This window comes from Schistocerca cancellata, chromosome 2 (assembly GCF_023864275.1).
Source record: "Schistocerca cancellata isolate TAMUIC-IGC-003103 chromosome 2, iqSchCanc2.1, whole genome shotgun sequence".
Lineage (NCBI taxonomy): Eukaryota > Metazoa > Arthropoda > Insecta > Orthoptera > Acrididae > Schistocerca > Schistocerca cancellata.
This window is the reverse complement of record NC_064627.1, coordinates 1,038,994,257-1,039,011,616: the sequence shown is the minus strand read 5'-3', so window position 1 is coordinate 1,039,011,616 and position 17,360 is coordinate 1,038,994,257. Positions and strand designations below refer to the sequence as shown.

General features: G+C 41.2%; 1 protein-coding gene across 1 annotated transcript in view; it reads left to right on the top strand.

Annotated features, from left to right (window-relative positions):
• The window catches only part of LOC126163013 (inositol polyphosphate 5-phosphatase E), an 84,715-nt gene that overhangs the window by 33,524 nt on the left and 33,831 nt on the right, over nucleotides 1-17,360 (top strand). The window contains exons 3-4 of the mRNA XM_049919877.1: nucleotides 4,141-4,363; nucleotides 12,815-13,033. Coding sequence (XP_049775834.1) covers nucleotides 4,141-4,363; nucleotides 12,815-13,033 — 442 coding nt within the window. The remainder of the gene's footprint in view (nucleotides 1-4,140; nucleotides 4,364-12,814; nucleotides 13,034-17,360) is intronic.

The window sequence follows — 17,360 nt, the reverse complement described above, 5'->3', positions numbered from 1 at the left end:
AGCTTGTAGATCACAAGACTACTTTCACTTTGATGAGATAGGCGATGTTTGTGACAGGACTGGAGTAGGTGTTGGTATTGGTGGGAGGATGTATGGGAAAAGTCATGTATCTAGGTCTTTTAAGGGACATGAGCCATGAGGCAAAGGGTTGGGAACAGGGGTTGTGTAGGATGGACAAGGATATTGTATAGGTTTGGTGGGCGTCAGAATACCACTGTGGGAGGAGTATAAAGAGTAGTTGGTAGGCTATTTCTCATTCCAGGGCATGATGGAGGTAGTTGAAACCCTGGTGGAGAATATAATTCACTTGCTCCAGTCCTGAGTGGTACTGAATGATGAGGGGAATGCTCCTCTGCGGCAGAATGGTGGGACTTTGGGAGGTGTTTGGTGACTGGAAAGATAAAGCATGGGAGATCTGTTTTTGTACAAAGTTGGGAGGGTAATTATGATGTGTGAAGACTTCGTTGAGACCCGTGGCATCTTTCGAGATGGATCTCGAGGGGACACGGGCATCTAGGCTGTGCTGAAGGGCCTTCTTGGTATGGAATGGGTGGCATCTGTCGAAGTGGAAGTATTGCTGGTGGTTGGTAGGTTTGATATAGACAGAGGTACTGATAGCCATCCTTGAGGTGGATTTCAACATTAAGGAAGGTAACTTGATGGGCCGAATAGGAGGAGGTGAAGCGAATGAGGGGGAAGGTGTCGAGATTCTGGAGGAATGTAGATAGGGTGTCCTCACCGTCAATCCAGATCATGAAGATGTCATCAGTGAATCTGTACCAGGTGAGGGGTTTAGGATTCTGGGTGTTTAGGAAGGATTCATCTAGATGGCCTGTGAGTAGGTTGGCATAAGAAGGTGCCATGTGGGTGCCCAAAACTGTACCCTGTATTTGTTTGTAGCTAACGCCTTCAAAGGAGAAGTAACTGTGGGTGACGATATAATTGGTCATGATGACTAGGAAAGAGGTGGTTGGTTGAATCTGTTGGGCATTGGGAAAGGTAGTCTTCAGTAGCAATAAGACCATGGGTTTTGGGGGTGTTAGTGTAAAGGGAGTTGGCATAAATAGTGACGAGCAGGGCACCGTTGATAAAGGAACGGGAACTGTGAAGAGAAGGTGGAGGAAATGGTTGGAATATTTTCTGTAGGAGTGTAGGTTGCGGATAATGGGCTGAAAGTGTTGGTCTACAAGAGCAGATTTTCCCTCAGTGGGGGCACAGTTACCAGCCATAATGGTGTGTCCTTGGTTGGGTTTATGGAATTTAGTAAGCATGTAGAAGGTAGGAGTGCAGGGAATGGTAGAGATGAGGAGAAAGATGGACTCAGGGAGAGGTTCTGGGATGGGTGTAAGGATTTGAGTAAAGACTGGAGATACTGCCGGATTTCTGAAATAGGGTCACTGTGGTAGGTTTTGTAGGTGGATGAATCTTGACAACTGGCAGAATCCTTCTGCCATGTAATCCAGGTGGTTCAAAACAACAGTGGTGGAGCCTTTGTCAGCAGGTAGGGTTGATAAGGTGTGGATCAGTTTTTAGGTGGTGGATAGTGGATCTTTCTCCCACTATCACCTATTCCAGTCCTGCTAGGATGAAACCACTGAGCTGCATTCTACAGGGCATGATAACCAAGGAGCTGTCTGTCCGGATGAATGACCATCGACAAACTGTAACCAAGAAACAACTGGACCACCCTGTTGATGAGCATGCCGCCCAACATGACATCCTTCATTTCAGTGACTGCTTCACAGGCTGTGCCATCTGAATCCTTCCCATCATCACCAGCTTTTCTGAACTGCACAGTGGGAACTCTCTGTGTCATATATCCTACATTCCCATAACCATCTTGGTCTCAACCCTCATTAGTGGTTGTCCTTACACATCTAGTCCCCTTTCCTGTTCCCATTCTAGCACTATACAGCCTTCTGTTCCGCCAATGCACCCAGTTTTTTTACTTCTCTCCTTTTCTGCTACCCCCCCCCCCCCCCCCACTTTCCCACTATCCATCTAACCTCCATAGCTGCCCCACTCTCCACCTTGTGCCTGCACGCCCCTAGCAGCACTTTACCATCCCCCATCATATCCTGCTATCTCTTCACTTCACTGCCCAACCCAGTTGTCCCTCCCATAATGCCCTCCTGCTTGCAGCCTGGCTCCAGCTGCCAGAGACTGTGGTCATATGTGTGTGAGTTGCGCTTGCATGAGTGTGTGAATGGGTGTATGTTGTATTTTGACAAAGGTCTTGTTGGCTGAAAGCTAATTGTGTGACAGTCTTTTTGTTGTGCCTTTCTACGACTCAGCATCTCCACTATATGGTGAGTAGCAACTATCCTTTTCATTATACAGTTACATTCTATCCTGGATTGTTTGATTTTTTCTGAATTACTAGTTTGCAATTTGACAGACAGGAAATAACTCTTCGTCTTCTTATAGTTACCAAAATTTGTGGTGGCATTATTTATATGCATCATACCAAAATTTGTCTCTATGCTCTATGCACTTACTTGTAGTTCTTCAGATTACTTGCTTAGACACAATGTAAAGTCTAGAATTTACTGTTGTTGGGTTATGTTATCTGCTGTTCAAAATCTGTCTTTTTGGCAAAGTTTTTAGTGTGACAGTGTTCCACCATTTGCAAATAATTTTAATAAATGAGCTATAATTTTCCAATGTTCATCGTGTTTCTTTGGACTAAATTAATTAAGAGCAATGGCTGTAGGTAAGTAAAGAATTTGGAGAGCAAGTGTAACATGATTTTTCTAATGGAGCTGTTTACATATGTTTCTGTGTCAATGTTTTACCAAATTTTAACAACTTCTCTTTTGCAAGAGTGCAATGTTTTCAGTTGCTACCGTTATCACCAGAATATAAAAATAAGATTTTTTACATTGTACTTTAGTTATGGAAAAACAGCACCTCTCCCATATTCAGCTTACTTAGCAAAGTGTTCATCTCATGTGTTGTCACCACCAACGATTACTTTTCCTTTCTCCTCATCTTTTTTACACAGTCAAGTTACAACATTTGCGACACAATGTGAAATTTCCTCATCCAACCCTTATCTCTCATTTTTTACTATCAATATTATTATTATGTTGATGATGAAAGATCAGTGATGATGAAATTACTTATTGTATCTAAAACTAAGTTCAGCAGGAAATTAGTTTTATGTTAATGATGTATGCCTTTGACTCTGATGAACTTATGATCTGTTATCAACAGGGTGGTTGTCTCAACTTTCGTGCTGACATAATTTCTTTAGGTTACCCAACATTTCACTTGCACCAGTGACGAGCATTGTTGTTGATTGGTGACCTGCTACAACTGGTATCTAATTGAAATCACTGCCAGAGATGGTGGTTGTATTAACACAACATTTAACTGTTAGCCTCTGTTGAATTTACCTTCAGTTAATATGTAGTGCAGCAGTGGTTTGGCGTAATGGAGCCCCATGTTCTGTTTCTTCCTTCCTGTTGTTACTATGTGGGGAATAATTTTTTTAAGACTGCCATTTACCAATACAATCAACTTTTTCCTCGCTTGTACTGGGAGATCCCGTAAGTGCAAAAATATTGTGATACTTTCAGCAGGAGAACTGTAGGTGCAGGCAGTAGTCCTACATTTCAAAAAAATATTTGAGCCAACAGAGTGGTCTCAAGTAACAGCTGTACGTTGTGTGCATTAAGATGAGATCCCAGAAGCAGTTAAGAAAATCTACTTATGTTTCACATCTCTTGATAAAATAAAAGTTGACAAAACAGTAGTGTGTTTCTTTTGTCATTGTCACTACACCTCGAAGGTATTTCATTTTCAGAACTAAATATTATTGGTCAGCCTGCATTTTCGTGCTATGTGCTTGCTTTGGAATTTGAATCTTTATTATGGCTCTCCATGGTTTTTGGTTATTCATTCCTTCATACCATAATGTCACCAATAATTTACCACTAAATTAATTGTTTTTCAAGTTTATCTTTTTGCTGCTGCAACAGATGCCCTTGTTTAAAAGAACTTGTTATTTTCTAACAAACTGTCTTTTTTCCAATGTTGCAGAAACTGTTCTGGTCATTCCCTTTTACATACACCCTGTACATCTTTAGTCTAGTTTCCGTTTATGGCATAAATAATGAATGGTCAATGATATTTCAGCCTCCTCCACATGAACTTAATGACTTCATGCTCCCAGCAACTTTAGAACACGTCCCAGATGTTGTTGCAATTGGCACTCAAGAGAGCTATTCGGAGAGGTTTGAGTGGGAAGTGAGTTTACAGGAAACGCTTGGACCTTCACATCTCCTGCTACATTCAGCAGCACTAGGGACACTGCATCTTGCTGTGTTTATACGGCGTGATCTCTTATGGTTTTGTTCTGGTAAGGACTGTTTTCTCATATTGCAATTTTTTAAAGAGAAGTACTTATTCTCTATACAGACTGAGTCAAAAAGGATTTTACAACTTTGGAATGATACAGAAATGTATTGAGATAACTTACAGAATTGGTAAATGTGTCATTTTGTAGCAAACAGCCTCAAGTTTGATTCACATAATGCCTCAGTACCACATTCCGGCACCAGGAGCACCAGTGTAGTTCACAGTAAAAATGGCTACTTTCACCAGTGAAGAGCCTGGTCGCTGTGTGTGTCATGAAGTGAAGCAGTCCTACAGATTACTCTTGGCACAAGAACTTTGTTGAGACAGTTTTTTCACTGTGACATGATAAATTACCAGGTTACCCAAGTGTTGATGATTGCATGGCCAACTCACTTCCCATGCTTGGCATCACTGAATTTGTTTCTCCAGGGTATCATTAAAGACTATGTGTATGTTCCTCCCATGCCAGACAGTTTAGCCAACCTGAAAAATCGGATCTCTAAGCCGCTGTTACACATGTTACATATGATTTGCTGCAACAAGTGTAGGAGGAAATTGATTACTGATGGGGTGTTTTCCACATCAACAAATACTAGTCACATGACACTTGACACTTTTATGTGAAACATGAGGTTGTTTGTTACAAAATGACACATCTACTGTTTCTGTAAGTTATCTCAATAAATTTCTATATCATTCTAAGTTGTAAAGTTCTGGTTGACTCACACTATATTTAAAACTGTGTAGAAACTGCAGATACTTTTTTGTCTTTGTATGAAATTTCTTTCTTTTCAATTTGATGCTTTATTTCCATGTGAATATATTTTTTGCAATATAGTTAAGTCGTTCACATTAGTTTTGTGATTATGCACCAAAGTGGTTATTATATTAACCCTTCATTGGAATATTATTTATTTTTAAAAAATAACTCTCACAAGATAGGTGGTTACATTGTTAAGAGAATGACAGATGTCTATGTGTTATGACACTTAGTGTAGCTAGCTTCTAACTTGGAGGGCACCACACACTGCTAGCTAGGTTTAAAACAGCAGTAATAATATAGACTCTTGGAAAGAGAAAAGGCAAGAGAACATACATGAAAACCTGTAACAGAGAAATTAGTAAAGGAAATGAGTTGATGTAAATATTGAAAGAGCATAAACATCCAACCTGTTGGTTTTTATATGCTAACTGGTTTTTGATGTTAGGCAGTGAGTAAGCACTAACTGTCATTGCAGCCTTCCACTACAGTACACTCATGTAAAATAATGGATAGTCTTGTTACCATTTGAGTGGTGCAGTGGACTGGATCCACATTCAGGAGAAGCAAGCTTCAGATTTCCATCCACTCATCCTAATTAAGTCACTAAACTAAATAGTGATGGTGCTCTTAATAGCTCACAACCACCACTACTTACTTTTTTCTTCATTTTCCTAATAAGCTAGTGTTCTGTGTATAATGACCTCATTATTGACAAATTGATTTTTCCCTAGATTTCATTGCACATGCAACTCATGCTGATAGAAACTGTTTTCTGTGCCAGTCGTGGAAATCCACCTGTCAGTCGTATGGTGTATAAGGATTAATTGTTTCACAGATTTTTTGATAGTCGAGTGATGGCACTCTATGTGACACATTCTAGGATACTTAGATTGGTAGATTTGATATTTTTTGACAGAAGAATACTCTTGCAGAGAATGTGGATATTATACAAAGGGCTATCTGAGGAGATTTAGTGTGAGCATGCATTTTATTAGTCGGGTTCTTCATGTAGTATTTGATCACACATTTGAGTCTAATGACAAGTACTTCACATTTGATACTCATCTTTAAAATGAATAATGTGGATATATTGAGTTGGTGCATGAATCAGTAGTGCTTTTCCATAAGTTTAATAAACATAACAGATACTTAAGTCATCAATAATTATTCTTCTTCGCTATTTACAACAATCTGCCAGTTCTGGGGTAACTTTTCTATTCTGAGACTGTAGAAATCATGTGGTTTTGAGGTGAAGCCCTCGTAGAGTCACGTTTGGAGTGCAGTTTCATCTGGAAGGGAAGTTCTTTGAAGGTTGTTCAATAGAGAGCAGAAAAAGTGAAAATCTGAGGGTGCAAGATCAGGTGAATAAAGTGGGTGTAGAATGACTTCCCAACCCAACTCCTGTATAGTGTTTGCCAGTCTAGCAGAATGCATGTGGGAATTATCATCTAGTAGCATCATTTCACACAGTCTTCCTGGTCATTGTTCTTGGATTGCATCTGCAAGACGTCTCAGATGTTGGCAATGATTATTACACCTCAGGGAAACAATTCGTAGTACTTCACACCATTGCTGTTCCACCACATCCATAACATTAACTTTTGTGGATGTGCACAAGTCTTTGTAAGGGGAGTTGCTGCTTTGTTTGGGCTCAACCATTCCTTCCTGTTCCTTTTGTTAGCATAAAGACAATTTCTTGTCGTCAGTAATTTAGCATAAAGACAATTTCTTGTCATCAGTAATGATACAGGATAGGAATGGTCAGTGTTGTGGACAAGCCATTCAATGACAGGCAAGCAGAGATGCACATATATTTTGGCTTACAGTGCACGGTACCCGTAAACTTGATTTTTGAATCTTCCTCATTGCAAGCAAAAGTCACACAACAGTGGAATGATCACAGTTCATCACATTTTACAGTTCTTGAGTACACCATATTTGGCAGTTCTTGAGTAGACTGATATGGATCATTGTGGATTAATGCATTTAAACCCCGAAGGCCTTCCTGAACATGGAGAGTCACTAACATCGAATCGATCCTCCTTGAAACGAGAAAACCATTTTTTTCTCATGCTCTTTCCAATGGCCTATGCCCAAGCTCAGTGCAAATGTTCCTGGCTGCCTCCACTGCTGTCTTCTCCCTATCGAATGCAAACAGAATTAATGTTCCAATTTCTCAGTTAACACTCCCATCTTCTAGCGTCTGCAGCTCCTATCACTATCTGAAAAGGACAGTGTATAAAGGACCAAAACGTGAAACAAAAATGCTACGAACTTATGTACAAACCTAATAAATGGTACTGGTGATAAGGAGAAAATCTCATATAATGTTTTAATTTGGTGTCTGATCTACATTTGAAAGAGGATAATTCAGATAAGCCGGAACTTGCACCCTTGAGAAGATTCATATCACAGATGCTCATAAAATTTCAAGAAAGACTCAATGCAAAACAGAAAATACTGTCACTGAGGACAATAACACCATAATCATAATGCAAATTAATAACTGAGATTGCCACCCCCCCCCCTGCCCCCCAATGAACCATGGGCCTTGCCGTTGGTGGGGAGGCTTGCGTGCCTCAGCGATACAGATAGCTGTACCGTAGGTGCAACCACAATGGAGGGGTATCTGTTGAGAGGCCAGACAAACGGGTGGTTCCTGAAGAGGGGCAGCAGCCTTTTTAGTAGTTGCAGGGGCAACAGTCTGGATGATTGACTGATCTGGCCTTGTAACACTAACCAAAATGGCCTTGCTGTGCTGGTACTGCGAACGGCTGAAAGCAAGGGGAAACTACAGCCGTAATTTTTCCCGAGGGCATGCAGCTTTACTGTATGGTTAAATGATGATGGCATCCTCTTGGGTAAAATATTTCGGAAGTTAATTACTCCCCCATTCGGATCTCTGGGCGGGGACTACTCAGGAGGACGTCGTTATCAGGAGAAAGAAAACTGGCATTCTACGGATCGGAGCGTGGAATGTCAGATCCCTTAATCAGTTACATAGGTTAGAAAACATAAAAAGGGAAGTGGATAGGTTAAAGTTAGACATAGTGGGAATTAGTGAAGTTCGGTGGCAGGAGGAACAAGACTTTTGGTCAGGCAAATACAGGGTTATAAATACAAAATCAAATAGGGGTAATGCAGGAGTAGGTTTAATAATGAATAAAAAAAAAATAGGAATGTGGGTAAGCTACTACAAACAGCATAGTGAACGCATTATTGTGGCTAAGATAACCACGAAGCCCACACTTACTACAGTAGTACAAGTTTATATGCCAACTAGCTCTGCAGATGACGAAGAAATTGAAGAAGTGTATGACAAAATAAAAGAAATTATTCAGATAGTGAAGGGAGATGAAAATTTAATAGTCATGGGTGACTGGAAATTGAGTGTAGGAAAAGGGAGAGAAGGAAACGTAGTAGGTGAATATGGATTGGGGCTAAGAAATGAAAGAGGAAGCCGCCTGGTAGAATTTTGCACAGAGCATTACTTAATCATAGCTAACACTTGGTTCAAGAATCATAAAAGAAGGTTGTATACATAGAAGAAGCCTGGTGATACTGACAGGTTTCAGATAGATTATATAATGGTATGACAGATTTAGGAACCAGGTTTTAAATTGTAAGACATTTCCAGAGGCAGATTTGGACTCTGACCACAATCTATTGGTTATGAACTGTAGATTAAAACTGAAGAAACTGAAAAAAGGTGGGAATTTAAGGAGGTGGGACATGGGTAAACTCATTAAACCAGAGGTTGTACAGAGTTTCAGGGAGAGCACGAGGGAACAACTGACATGAATGGGGGAAAGAAATACAGTAGAAGAAGAATGGGTAGCTTTGAGGGATGAAATAGTGAAGGCAGCAGATGATAAAGTAGGTAAAAAGACGAGGGCTACTACAAATCCTTGGGTAACAGAAGAAATATTGTATTTAATTGATGAAAGGAGAAAATAAAAAATGCAGTAAATGAAGCAGGCAAAAAGGAATACAAACGTCTCAAAAATGAGATTGGCAGGAAGTGCAAAATGGCTAAGCAGGGACGGCTAGAGGACAAATGTAAGGATGTAGAGGCTTATCTCACTAGGGGTAAGATAGATACTGCCTACAGGCAAGTTAAAGAGACCTTTGGAGAAAAGAGAACCACTTGTATGAATATCAAGAGCTCAGATGGAAACCCAGTTCTAAGCAAAGAAGGGAAAGCAGAAAGGTGGAAGGAGTATATAGAGGGTCTATATAAGGGCGATGTTCTTGAGGACAATATTGTGGAAGTGGAAGAGGATGTAGATGAAGATGAAATGGGAGATATGATACTGCGTGAAGAGTTCGACAGAGCACTGAAAGGCCTGAGTCGAAACAAGGCCCCCAGAGTAGACAACATTCCATTAGAACTACTGACCGCCTTGGGAGAGCCAGTCCTGACAAAACTCTATCATCTGGTGAGCAAGATTTATGAGACAGGCGAAATGCCCTCAGACTTCAAGAAGAATGTAATAATTCCAATCCCAAAGAAAGCAGGTGTTGACAGATGCCAAAATTACCGAACTATCAGTTTAATAAGTCACGGCTGCAAAATACTAATGCGAATTCTTTACAGACGAAGGGAAAAACTAGTAGAAGCCAACCTTGGGGAAGATCAGTTTGGATTCCGTAGAAATATTGGAACATGTGAGGCAATACTGACCCTACGACTTATCTTTCAAGGGAACCTCCCCATCGAACCCCCCTCAGATTTAGTTATAAATTGACACAGTGGATAGGCCTTGAAAAACTGAACATAGATCAATCGAGAAAACAGGAAGAAGTTGTGTGGAACTATGAAAAAATAAGCAAAATATACAAACTGAGTAGTCCATGCCCAACATAGGCAACATCAAGGACAATGTGAGCTGAGGAGCACCGTGGTACCGTGGTTAGAGTGAGCACGTGTGGAACGAGAGGTCCTTGGTTCGAGTCTTCCCTCGAGTGAAAATTTTACTTTCTTTATTTTCGCAAAGTTACCATCTGTCCGTTCATTCATTGACGTCTCTGTTCACTGTAATAAGTTTACTGTCTGTGTTTTTTGACCGCACCGCAAAACCGTGCTATTAGTAGATGAAAGGACGTGCCTCTCCAATAGGAACCAAAAACATTTGATCGCAAGGTCATAGGTCAACCGATTCCTCCACTGGAAAACACGTCTGATATATTCTATACGACACTGGTGACGGCATGTGCATCACATGACAGGAATATGTTGTCGACCCACCTAACTTGCACACCTGGCGAACGGATAAAAAGATTCTTCTACCTTGCCCGATTTAGGTTTTCTTGTGGATGTGATAATCACTCCCAAAAAAGTGATGGAAAACATAAGAGTTTGTCACATAAACTGCAACAAATGAATGCAACAGAATCACAGTCGCACAGTTTTCCCTGTGCTCTGTCAAAACATATGTTTTTTACGTTTTCGAATGTTTCCGTGTGTAGACCGTCAAATCCTGCATATGTCCAAGCAAATCTGAACATGTCCTGGAATTTTGGAGAGCGAAGTTGATTACGTGTGAGTGCCTGAACTTCGATAATTGTCTGAAAATAAAAAATTAAATTTTTCACTCGAGGAAAGACTTGAACCAAGGACCTCTCGTTCCGCAGTTGCTCACGCTAACCACGGGACCACAGCGCTCGTAAGCTCACAGTCATCCTTGATGTTGCCTACCTTGCGCATGGACTACTCAGTTTGTATATTTTGCTTATTTTTTTCATAGTCCCACACAACTTCTTCCTGTTTTCTCGATTGATCTGTGTTCAATTTTTCAAGGCCTATCCCTGTGCCAACTTATAACTAAATCTGAGGGGGGTGCGATGGGAGGTTCCCTTGTTAGAAGCTAGATTAAGGAAAGGCAAACCTACGTTTCTAGCATTTGTAGACTTAGAGAAAGCGTTTGACAATGTTGACTGGAATACTCTCTTTCAAATTCTGAAGGTGGCAGGGGTAAAATACAGGGAGCAAAAGGCTATTTACAATTTGTGCAGAAACCAGATTGCAGTTATAAGAGTTGAGGGATACGAAAGGGAAGCAGTGGTTGGGAGGGGAGTGAGACAGGGTTGTAGCCTCTCCCCAATGTTATTCATTCTGTATATTGAGCAAGCAGTGATGGAAACAAAAGAAAAATTTGGAGTAGCTATTAAAATCCATGGAGAAGAAGTAAAAACTTTGAGGTTTGCCGATGACTTGTAATTCTGTCAGAGACGCAAAAGACTTGGCAGAGCAGTTGAACGGAATGGGCAGTGTCTTGAAAGGAGGGTATAAGATGAACATCAACAAAAGCAAAACAAGGATAATGGAATGTAGTCGAATTAAGTCGTGATGCTGAGGGAATTAGATTAGGAAATGAGACACCTAAAGTAGTAAAGGAGTTTTGCTATTTGGGAAGAAAAATAACTGATGATGGTCGAAGTAGAGAGGATATAAAATGTAAACTGGCAATGTCAAGGAAAGCGTTTCTGAAGAAGAGAAATTTGTTAACATCAAGTGAGGAAGTCATTTCTAAAAGTAATTGTATGGAGTGTAGCCATGTGTGGAAGTGAAACATGGACGATAAATAGCTTGGACAAGAAGAGAATAGAAGCTTTTGAAATGTGGTGCTACAGAAGGATGCTGAAGATTAGATGGGTAGATCACATAACTATTGAGGAGGTATTGAATAGGATTGGGGAGAAGAGAATTTTGTGGCACAACTTGACTAGAAGAGGGGATAGGTTGGTAGGATATGTTCTGAGGCATCAAGGGATCACCAATTTAGTATTGGAGGGCAGCGTGGAGGGTAAAAATCGTAGAGGGAGACCAAGAGATGAATACACTAAGCAGATTCAGAAGGATGTAGGTTGCGGTAGTTACTGGGAGATGAAGCAGCTTGCACAGGATAGAGTAGCATGGAGAGCTGCATCAAACCAGTCTCAGGACTGAAGACCACAACAACAACTGAGATTATTTCAGATGATATGAAGTTGATGGGAAACAGGAAAACATTTTACTAAAAACAAAGGTGAACAGGTGGAAATGGCATTCCAAACCCCATTTCAGGAGAGATGAAACCACAAAAAGGAAATAGAAATTAACATAATGAAATATCCTAGATTTAAATGCAACAGTGCTAATAGTAAACTTGACGCAGGTGATAGGTCAAATATGAGAACTGAAAACTGGGAAAAAACCAAAAAATGCAGGTAAAAATAGGATATAAGGTGATCAAAGTAATAAATGATGACCAATTAAAATATCAACAAAACCTTGTAAAGGTTTGGAGTAACTTACTTTTTTGTCATGTAGTTATATTTATTTTCTTTACCTTTCTGGTCTCCTGTTATCTCTTTCCACATGATGCAGAAATTCTTTGAGTTACAGTAATGTGAGGTGTAGTGCGACTCTTAGTTTTCTTATCCCTTTTTCAGTGTTTGATATGTTGATGCTTCCTTTCTGTCTCCAGAATATTCTTCTGTGGTTTTGAAAGAGAGCCTGGTCCTTATCCTGTTTTGTGACTGTTCTGTTCAGTAAATTTTGCAGTTAGACTTGCTACATTTTTGTAGTTTTTGTGATAAGTAATTGTATGTATGTAGACATGTACATATTAATAGCAAGTTGTTTCAGTTACTGTGATTCATTGTATTTCATTTGTATGATTTTGATGATTTTTTTTCCATTCACAGTTGCTGAGGAGGCAAGCTACAGTGTTCGACCTGGAACAGCATTCAGAACAAAGGGTGCTGTAGCAGTGGCGTTTATGTTGTTTGGCACATCATATTTGTTCATTACTTCACACCTTACAGCACATATGGAGAAGGTCAAGGAAAGAATTCAGGATATCAAGAAAATTGTGCGTTCATTAGATCTTCCAAAAATTCTGCCGATTCGTCACAAGAGTAAAGGTTAGTGATTGGCCTATTCTGTTGTGTGTACTCTTATATCTGTCATTTGAAATCTACTGTATCATTTCAAGCAATGTATTTTATTCTTCCATATATTAGATATCTCAGTGCAAAATGAACATGTCCTTCTTAGGTTATTTTTCAGGAAATGGAGAAAACATTGTTCAAACAAAAATTTGCTAAAGTGCAATAAACAATCTCTGTTGTATAGTAAGGATGGATGCACAGTTATCACTTGACAGTTCACAAAACCAGTTCACATCGGGACATCATAAAGTTGTGGACACAGAAGAGAAGAATCCAGATATTGTGTGATCATTCAAGTTTGGCAAGAGACTGAATTTGCAATCTGAAGTGTTGTTCAAGTGAAATCCAATAAACAGTTTGATCATGTATGTATAGTTTCAGTGAGTTAGGTACTAGAGTGCAGCATAATGCAATGGGAGTTAATGCTGACAAGGAGGTCAGTTATATTTGTTGCACAATGTCAGAGGCCAGGCCATTTTATTGCTTGTGGGCACCTCCTAATGGCCGCAGGTGACATCTTTGGCAAAGTATATTACAGACTATTGATCTCACTGTTTGAGGAAGCAAATATAGCATCCCTCTTGCCTTTAGCTGGCCTGCAAGGTTGAAGTTGTTCTCGTCAGTAGCCAGATCACTATAATGGTAGGGGGGAGGAGAAGGGTGGTGGTGGGGGGGGGGGAGAGTTCATGTGGGTAGGCAGGCCAGCTAGGGGTTCGTCTCAGCATCAATTGGTGTCTTTGGTTGTGCTGCACCTTTCGCTTGGTGCTGGAGGTGGGAAGTGGTGGTGGTGGTTAGTGTTTAACATCCCGTCGACAACGAGGTCATTAGAGACAGAGCGCAAGCTCGGGTTAGGGAAGGATTGGGAAGGAAATCAGCCGTGCCCTTTCAAAGGAACCATCCTGGCATTTGCCTGAAACGATTTAGGGAAATCACGGAAAACCTAAATCAAGATGGCCGGAGACGGGATTGAACCGTCGTCCTCCCGAATGCGAGTCCAGTGTGCTAACCACTGCGCCACCTCGCTCGGTGAAGGTGGGAAGGGGTTGTACTCTGTGGAGGCCCTGCTTCAACATCACTGGACCTGCAGCTGTTGCCCTGTCTCTGTCTGATTTCTAGAGTTATACAGAGCTGACTTCAGGGTCAGTGGTGGTTGGCTTGAGGTGTGAGCTGCTAGGCCCGGGAACAGCAGGTTTGCATACCAAACTGGCGAGGTTCCAGGCTTCTAAGGTACACACCTGACATTGGCGGGCAGTTCTTATGAGGCTTGCTAGCCATCCTGGAACTCTCGTGAAGGTATGAGCCCATACCTCTGCACCCAGAGAGTATTGGGAATGATAGTTGGGTTGGCATGGGTGTGTTGCAGGCCACTGGAGATCATAGTGTGTGTGGTGGTGATGCAGCAGTTCTACAAAGTGCGTCCCTGGATTAGTGTGGTCCTGTAGGATATCAAGAACTTGGCTTTTGGTTGGCCCATATCCTTTTTCACATCTACACATTAAAGGTGCTCAACTTCACCATTGGAGGCTTGGTGGAATGGTATAATGGTGAGGTGTGTTACACCATTCTGAAAGAAGAAATCCTTTAACAGACTAGATGAGAATTTAGAGCTATTGTCCAAAACAATTGTTTCTGCGGAATATTTTCTGCAAGGCATTTATTGTTCACTCACTGTGGTATTCGCCATTCGAATGACGTGGAAATTTGGAGTATGAGTCAGTGATGATGAGACACATCTCTCCGAGGAATGGGCCAGCAAAGTCTACATTTACTTTCTCCTTGCAGCATGAACCATGTGTGGAATTACTGCAGGGATGCTGACAGAGTTGGCACACAGGTCACGCAGGAGTGGACTGTCCTCCCTATGTCACATGTGATGCCAAGTCAGTAGGCAAGCCACCTTGCAAGCATCTTTATGTTTGTCATCCCCCAATGGTCAGTGTGCTTGAGGTTTATAACACAGTGGCAGTGGGATGAAGAGCTGACAGTTGTCATCGTCTGTTGTCAGCATTAGTACTTCCTGCTTTTAGAGAAAAGTATGTGCTGAGTTATGGAATCGAGTGGGGTGGGAGGTGTTCTGGCCAACTTTGGCAAATATATTTTGGTTAAGAAGATGGTCCTCATCCATGTCATTTGCAGTTATGGTTATTGTGAGGGAAAATAATACAGACCATTTTGCATGATGCCATTGGTTTGTAAATACAGTGTTTCCTGCGAGTCAGATGTGGAGTCTGTCCACCTAGGTAGACCGGATAGGGCCACCGACATTAACATGTGCTGTCAGCTGATAATGAATTGTATAATTTCTTAGGAAGAAGACTCAGCTGTGGCAGCATTCATCCTTTTTTTCCCCAGCAAGTCATCTCTTAGAGCCAAATGAGTAAATCTACATCTACATCTACATTTATACTCCGCAAGCCACCCAACGGTGTGTGGTGGAGGGCACTTTACGTGCCACTGTCATTGCCTCCCTTTCATGTTACAGCCGCGTATGGTTTGCGGGAAAAACGACTGCCAGAAAGCCTCCGTGCGTGCTCGAATCTCTCTAATTTTACATTCGTGATCTCCTCGGGAGGTATAAGTAGGGGGAAGCAATATATTCGATACCTCATCCAGAAACGCACCCCCTCGAAACCTGGACAGCAAGCTACACCGCGATGCAGAGCGCCTCTCTTGCAGAGTCTGCCACTTGAGTTTGCTAAACATCTCCGTAACGCTATCACTCTTACCAAATAACCCAGTGACGAAATGCGCCGCTCTTCTTTGGATCTTCTCTATCTCCTCTGTCAACCCAACCTGGTGCGGATCCCAAACTGATGAGCAATACTCAAGTATAGGTTGAAGGAGTGTTTTGTAAGCCACCTCCTTTGTTGATGGACTACATTTTCTAAGGACTCTCCCAATTAATCTCAGCGTGGCACCTGCCTTACCAACAATTAATTTTATGTGATCATTCCACTTCAAATCGTTCCGTACGCATACTCCCAGATATTTTACAGAAGTAACTGCTACTGGTGTTTGTTCCACTATCATATAATCATACAATAAAGGATCCTTCTTTCTACGTATTTGCATTACATTACATTTGTTTGTGTTAAGGGTCAGTTGCCACTCCCTCCACCAAGTGCCTATCTGCTGCAGATCTTCCTGCATTTCGTTGCAATTTTCTAATGCTGCAACTTCTCTGTATACTACAGCATCATCCGTAAAAGCCGCTTGGAACTTCCGACACTTATCGACTAGGTCATTTATATATATATTTTGAAAAGCAATGGTCCCATAACACTCCCCTCTGGCACACCAGAGGTTACTTTAACATCTGTAGACGTCTCTCCATTGAGAACAACATGCTGTGTTCTGTTTGCTAAAAACTCTTCAATCCAGCCACACAGCCGGTCTGATATTCCGTAGGCTCTTACTTTGTTTATCAGGCGACAGTGCGGAACTGTATCGAATGCTTTCCAAAAGTCAAGGAAAATGGCATCTACCTGGGAGCCTGTATCTAATATTTTCTGGGTCTCATGAACAAATAAAGCAAGTTGGGTCTCACACGATCGCTGTTTCCGGAGTCCATGTTGATTCCTACAGAGTAGATTCTTGGTTTCCAGAAATGAAATGATACGTGAGCAAAAAACGTGTTCTAAAATTCTACAACAGATCGATGTCAGAGATATAGGCCTATAGTTTTATGCATCTGATCGAGGACTCTTCTTGAAAACTGGAACTACCTGTGCTCTTTTCCAGTCAGTTGTTTATGGACAGTAAAGGGGAGAAATTTTGTGCTACAAAGAAAACTACGGAATTTCTGAATGCCAAGTATCATTACAACAAAAATAATCAGTTCTTGACAGTATAATGTATCTGGATGAATAAAAAATTACTTACCAAGCGGCAGCAGAACAGGCACACAAAAGAAGGTTATACCTATGCAAGCTTTCGGAGCCAGTGGCTCATTCGTCCAGCAATAGGGTTGAAGGGGAAGGAAGAGGGGTGAAGAAAGAGGCAGTGGAGAGGTGTAGGAAAAGCAGCAGACTTCGGAAAAGTCACCCAGAACTGCGCGGTCAGGGGTGAGAAGGAAAGACTGATTGTTGGAGACTGCACCAAATGATATTGGAAAATTTGGAAAATCTGAGAGCTTAGAGGTGAAATGTGGGGCAATGTGCAAGACAGAGAGTACTGCTAATACATCATATACGAGTTAATAAGACTGATAAGCTGAGTGCATTGTACGTAGCATAGGTGGGGGAAAGGGGGGGGGGGGCAGTGAAAAATAGACAGGACAGCAAATGAAAGATGTATAAAA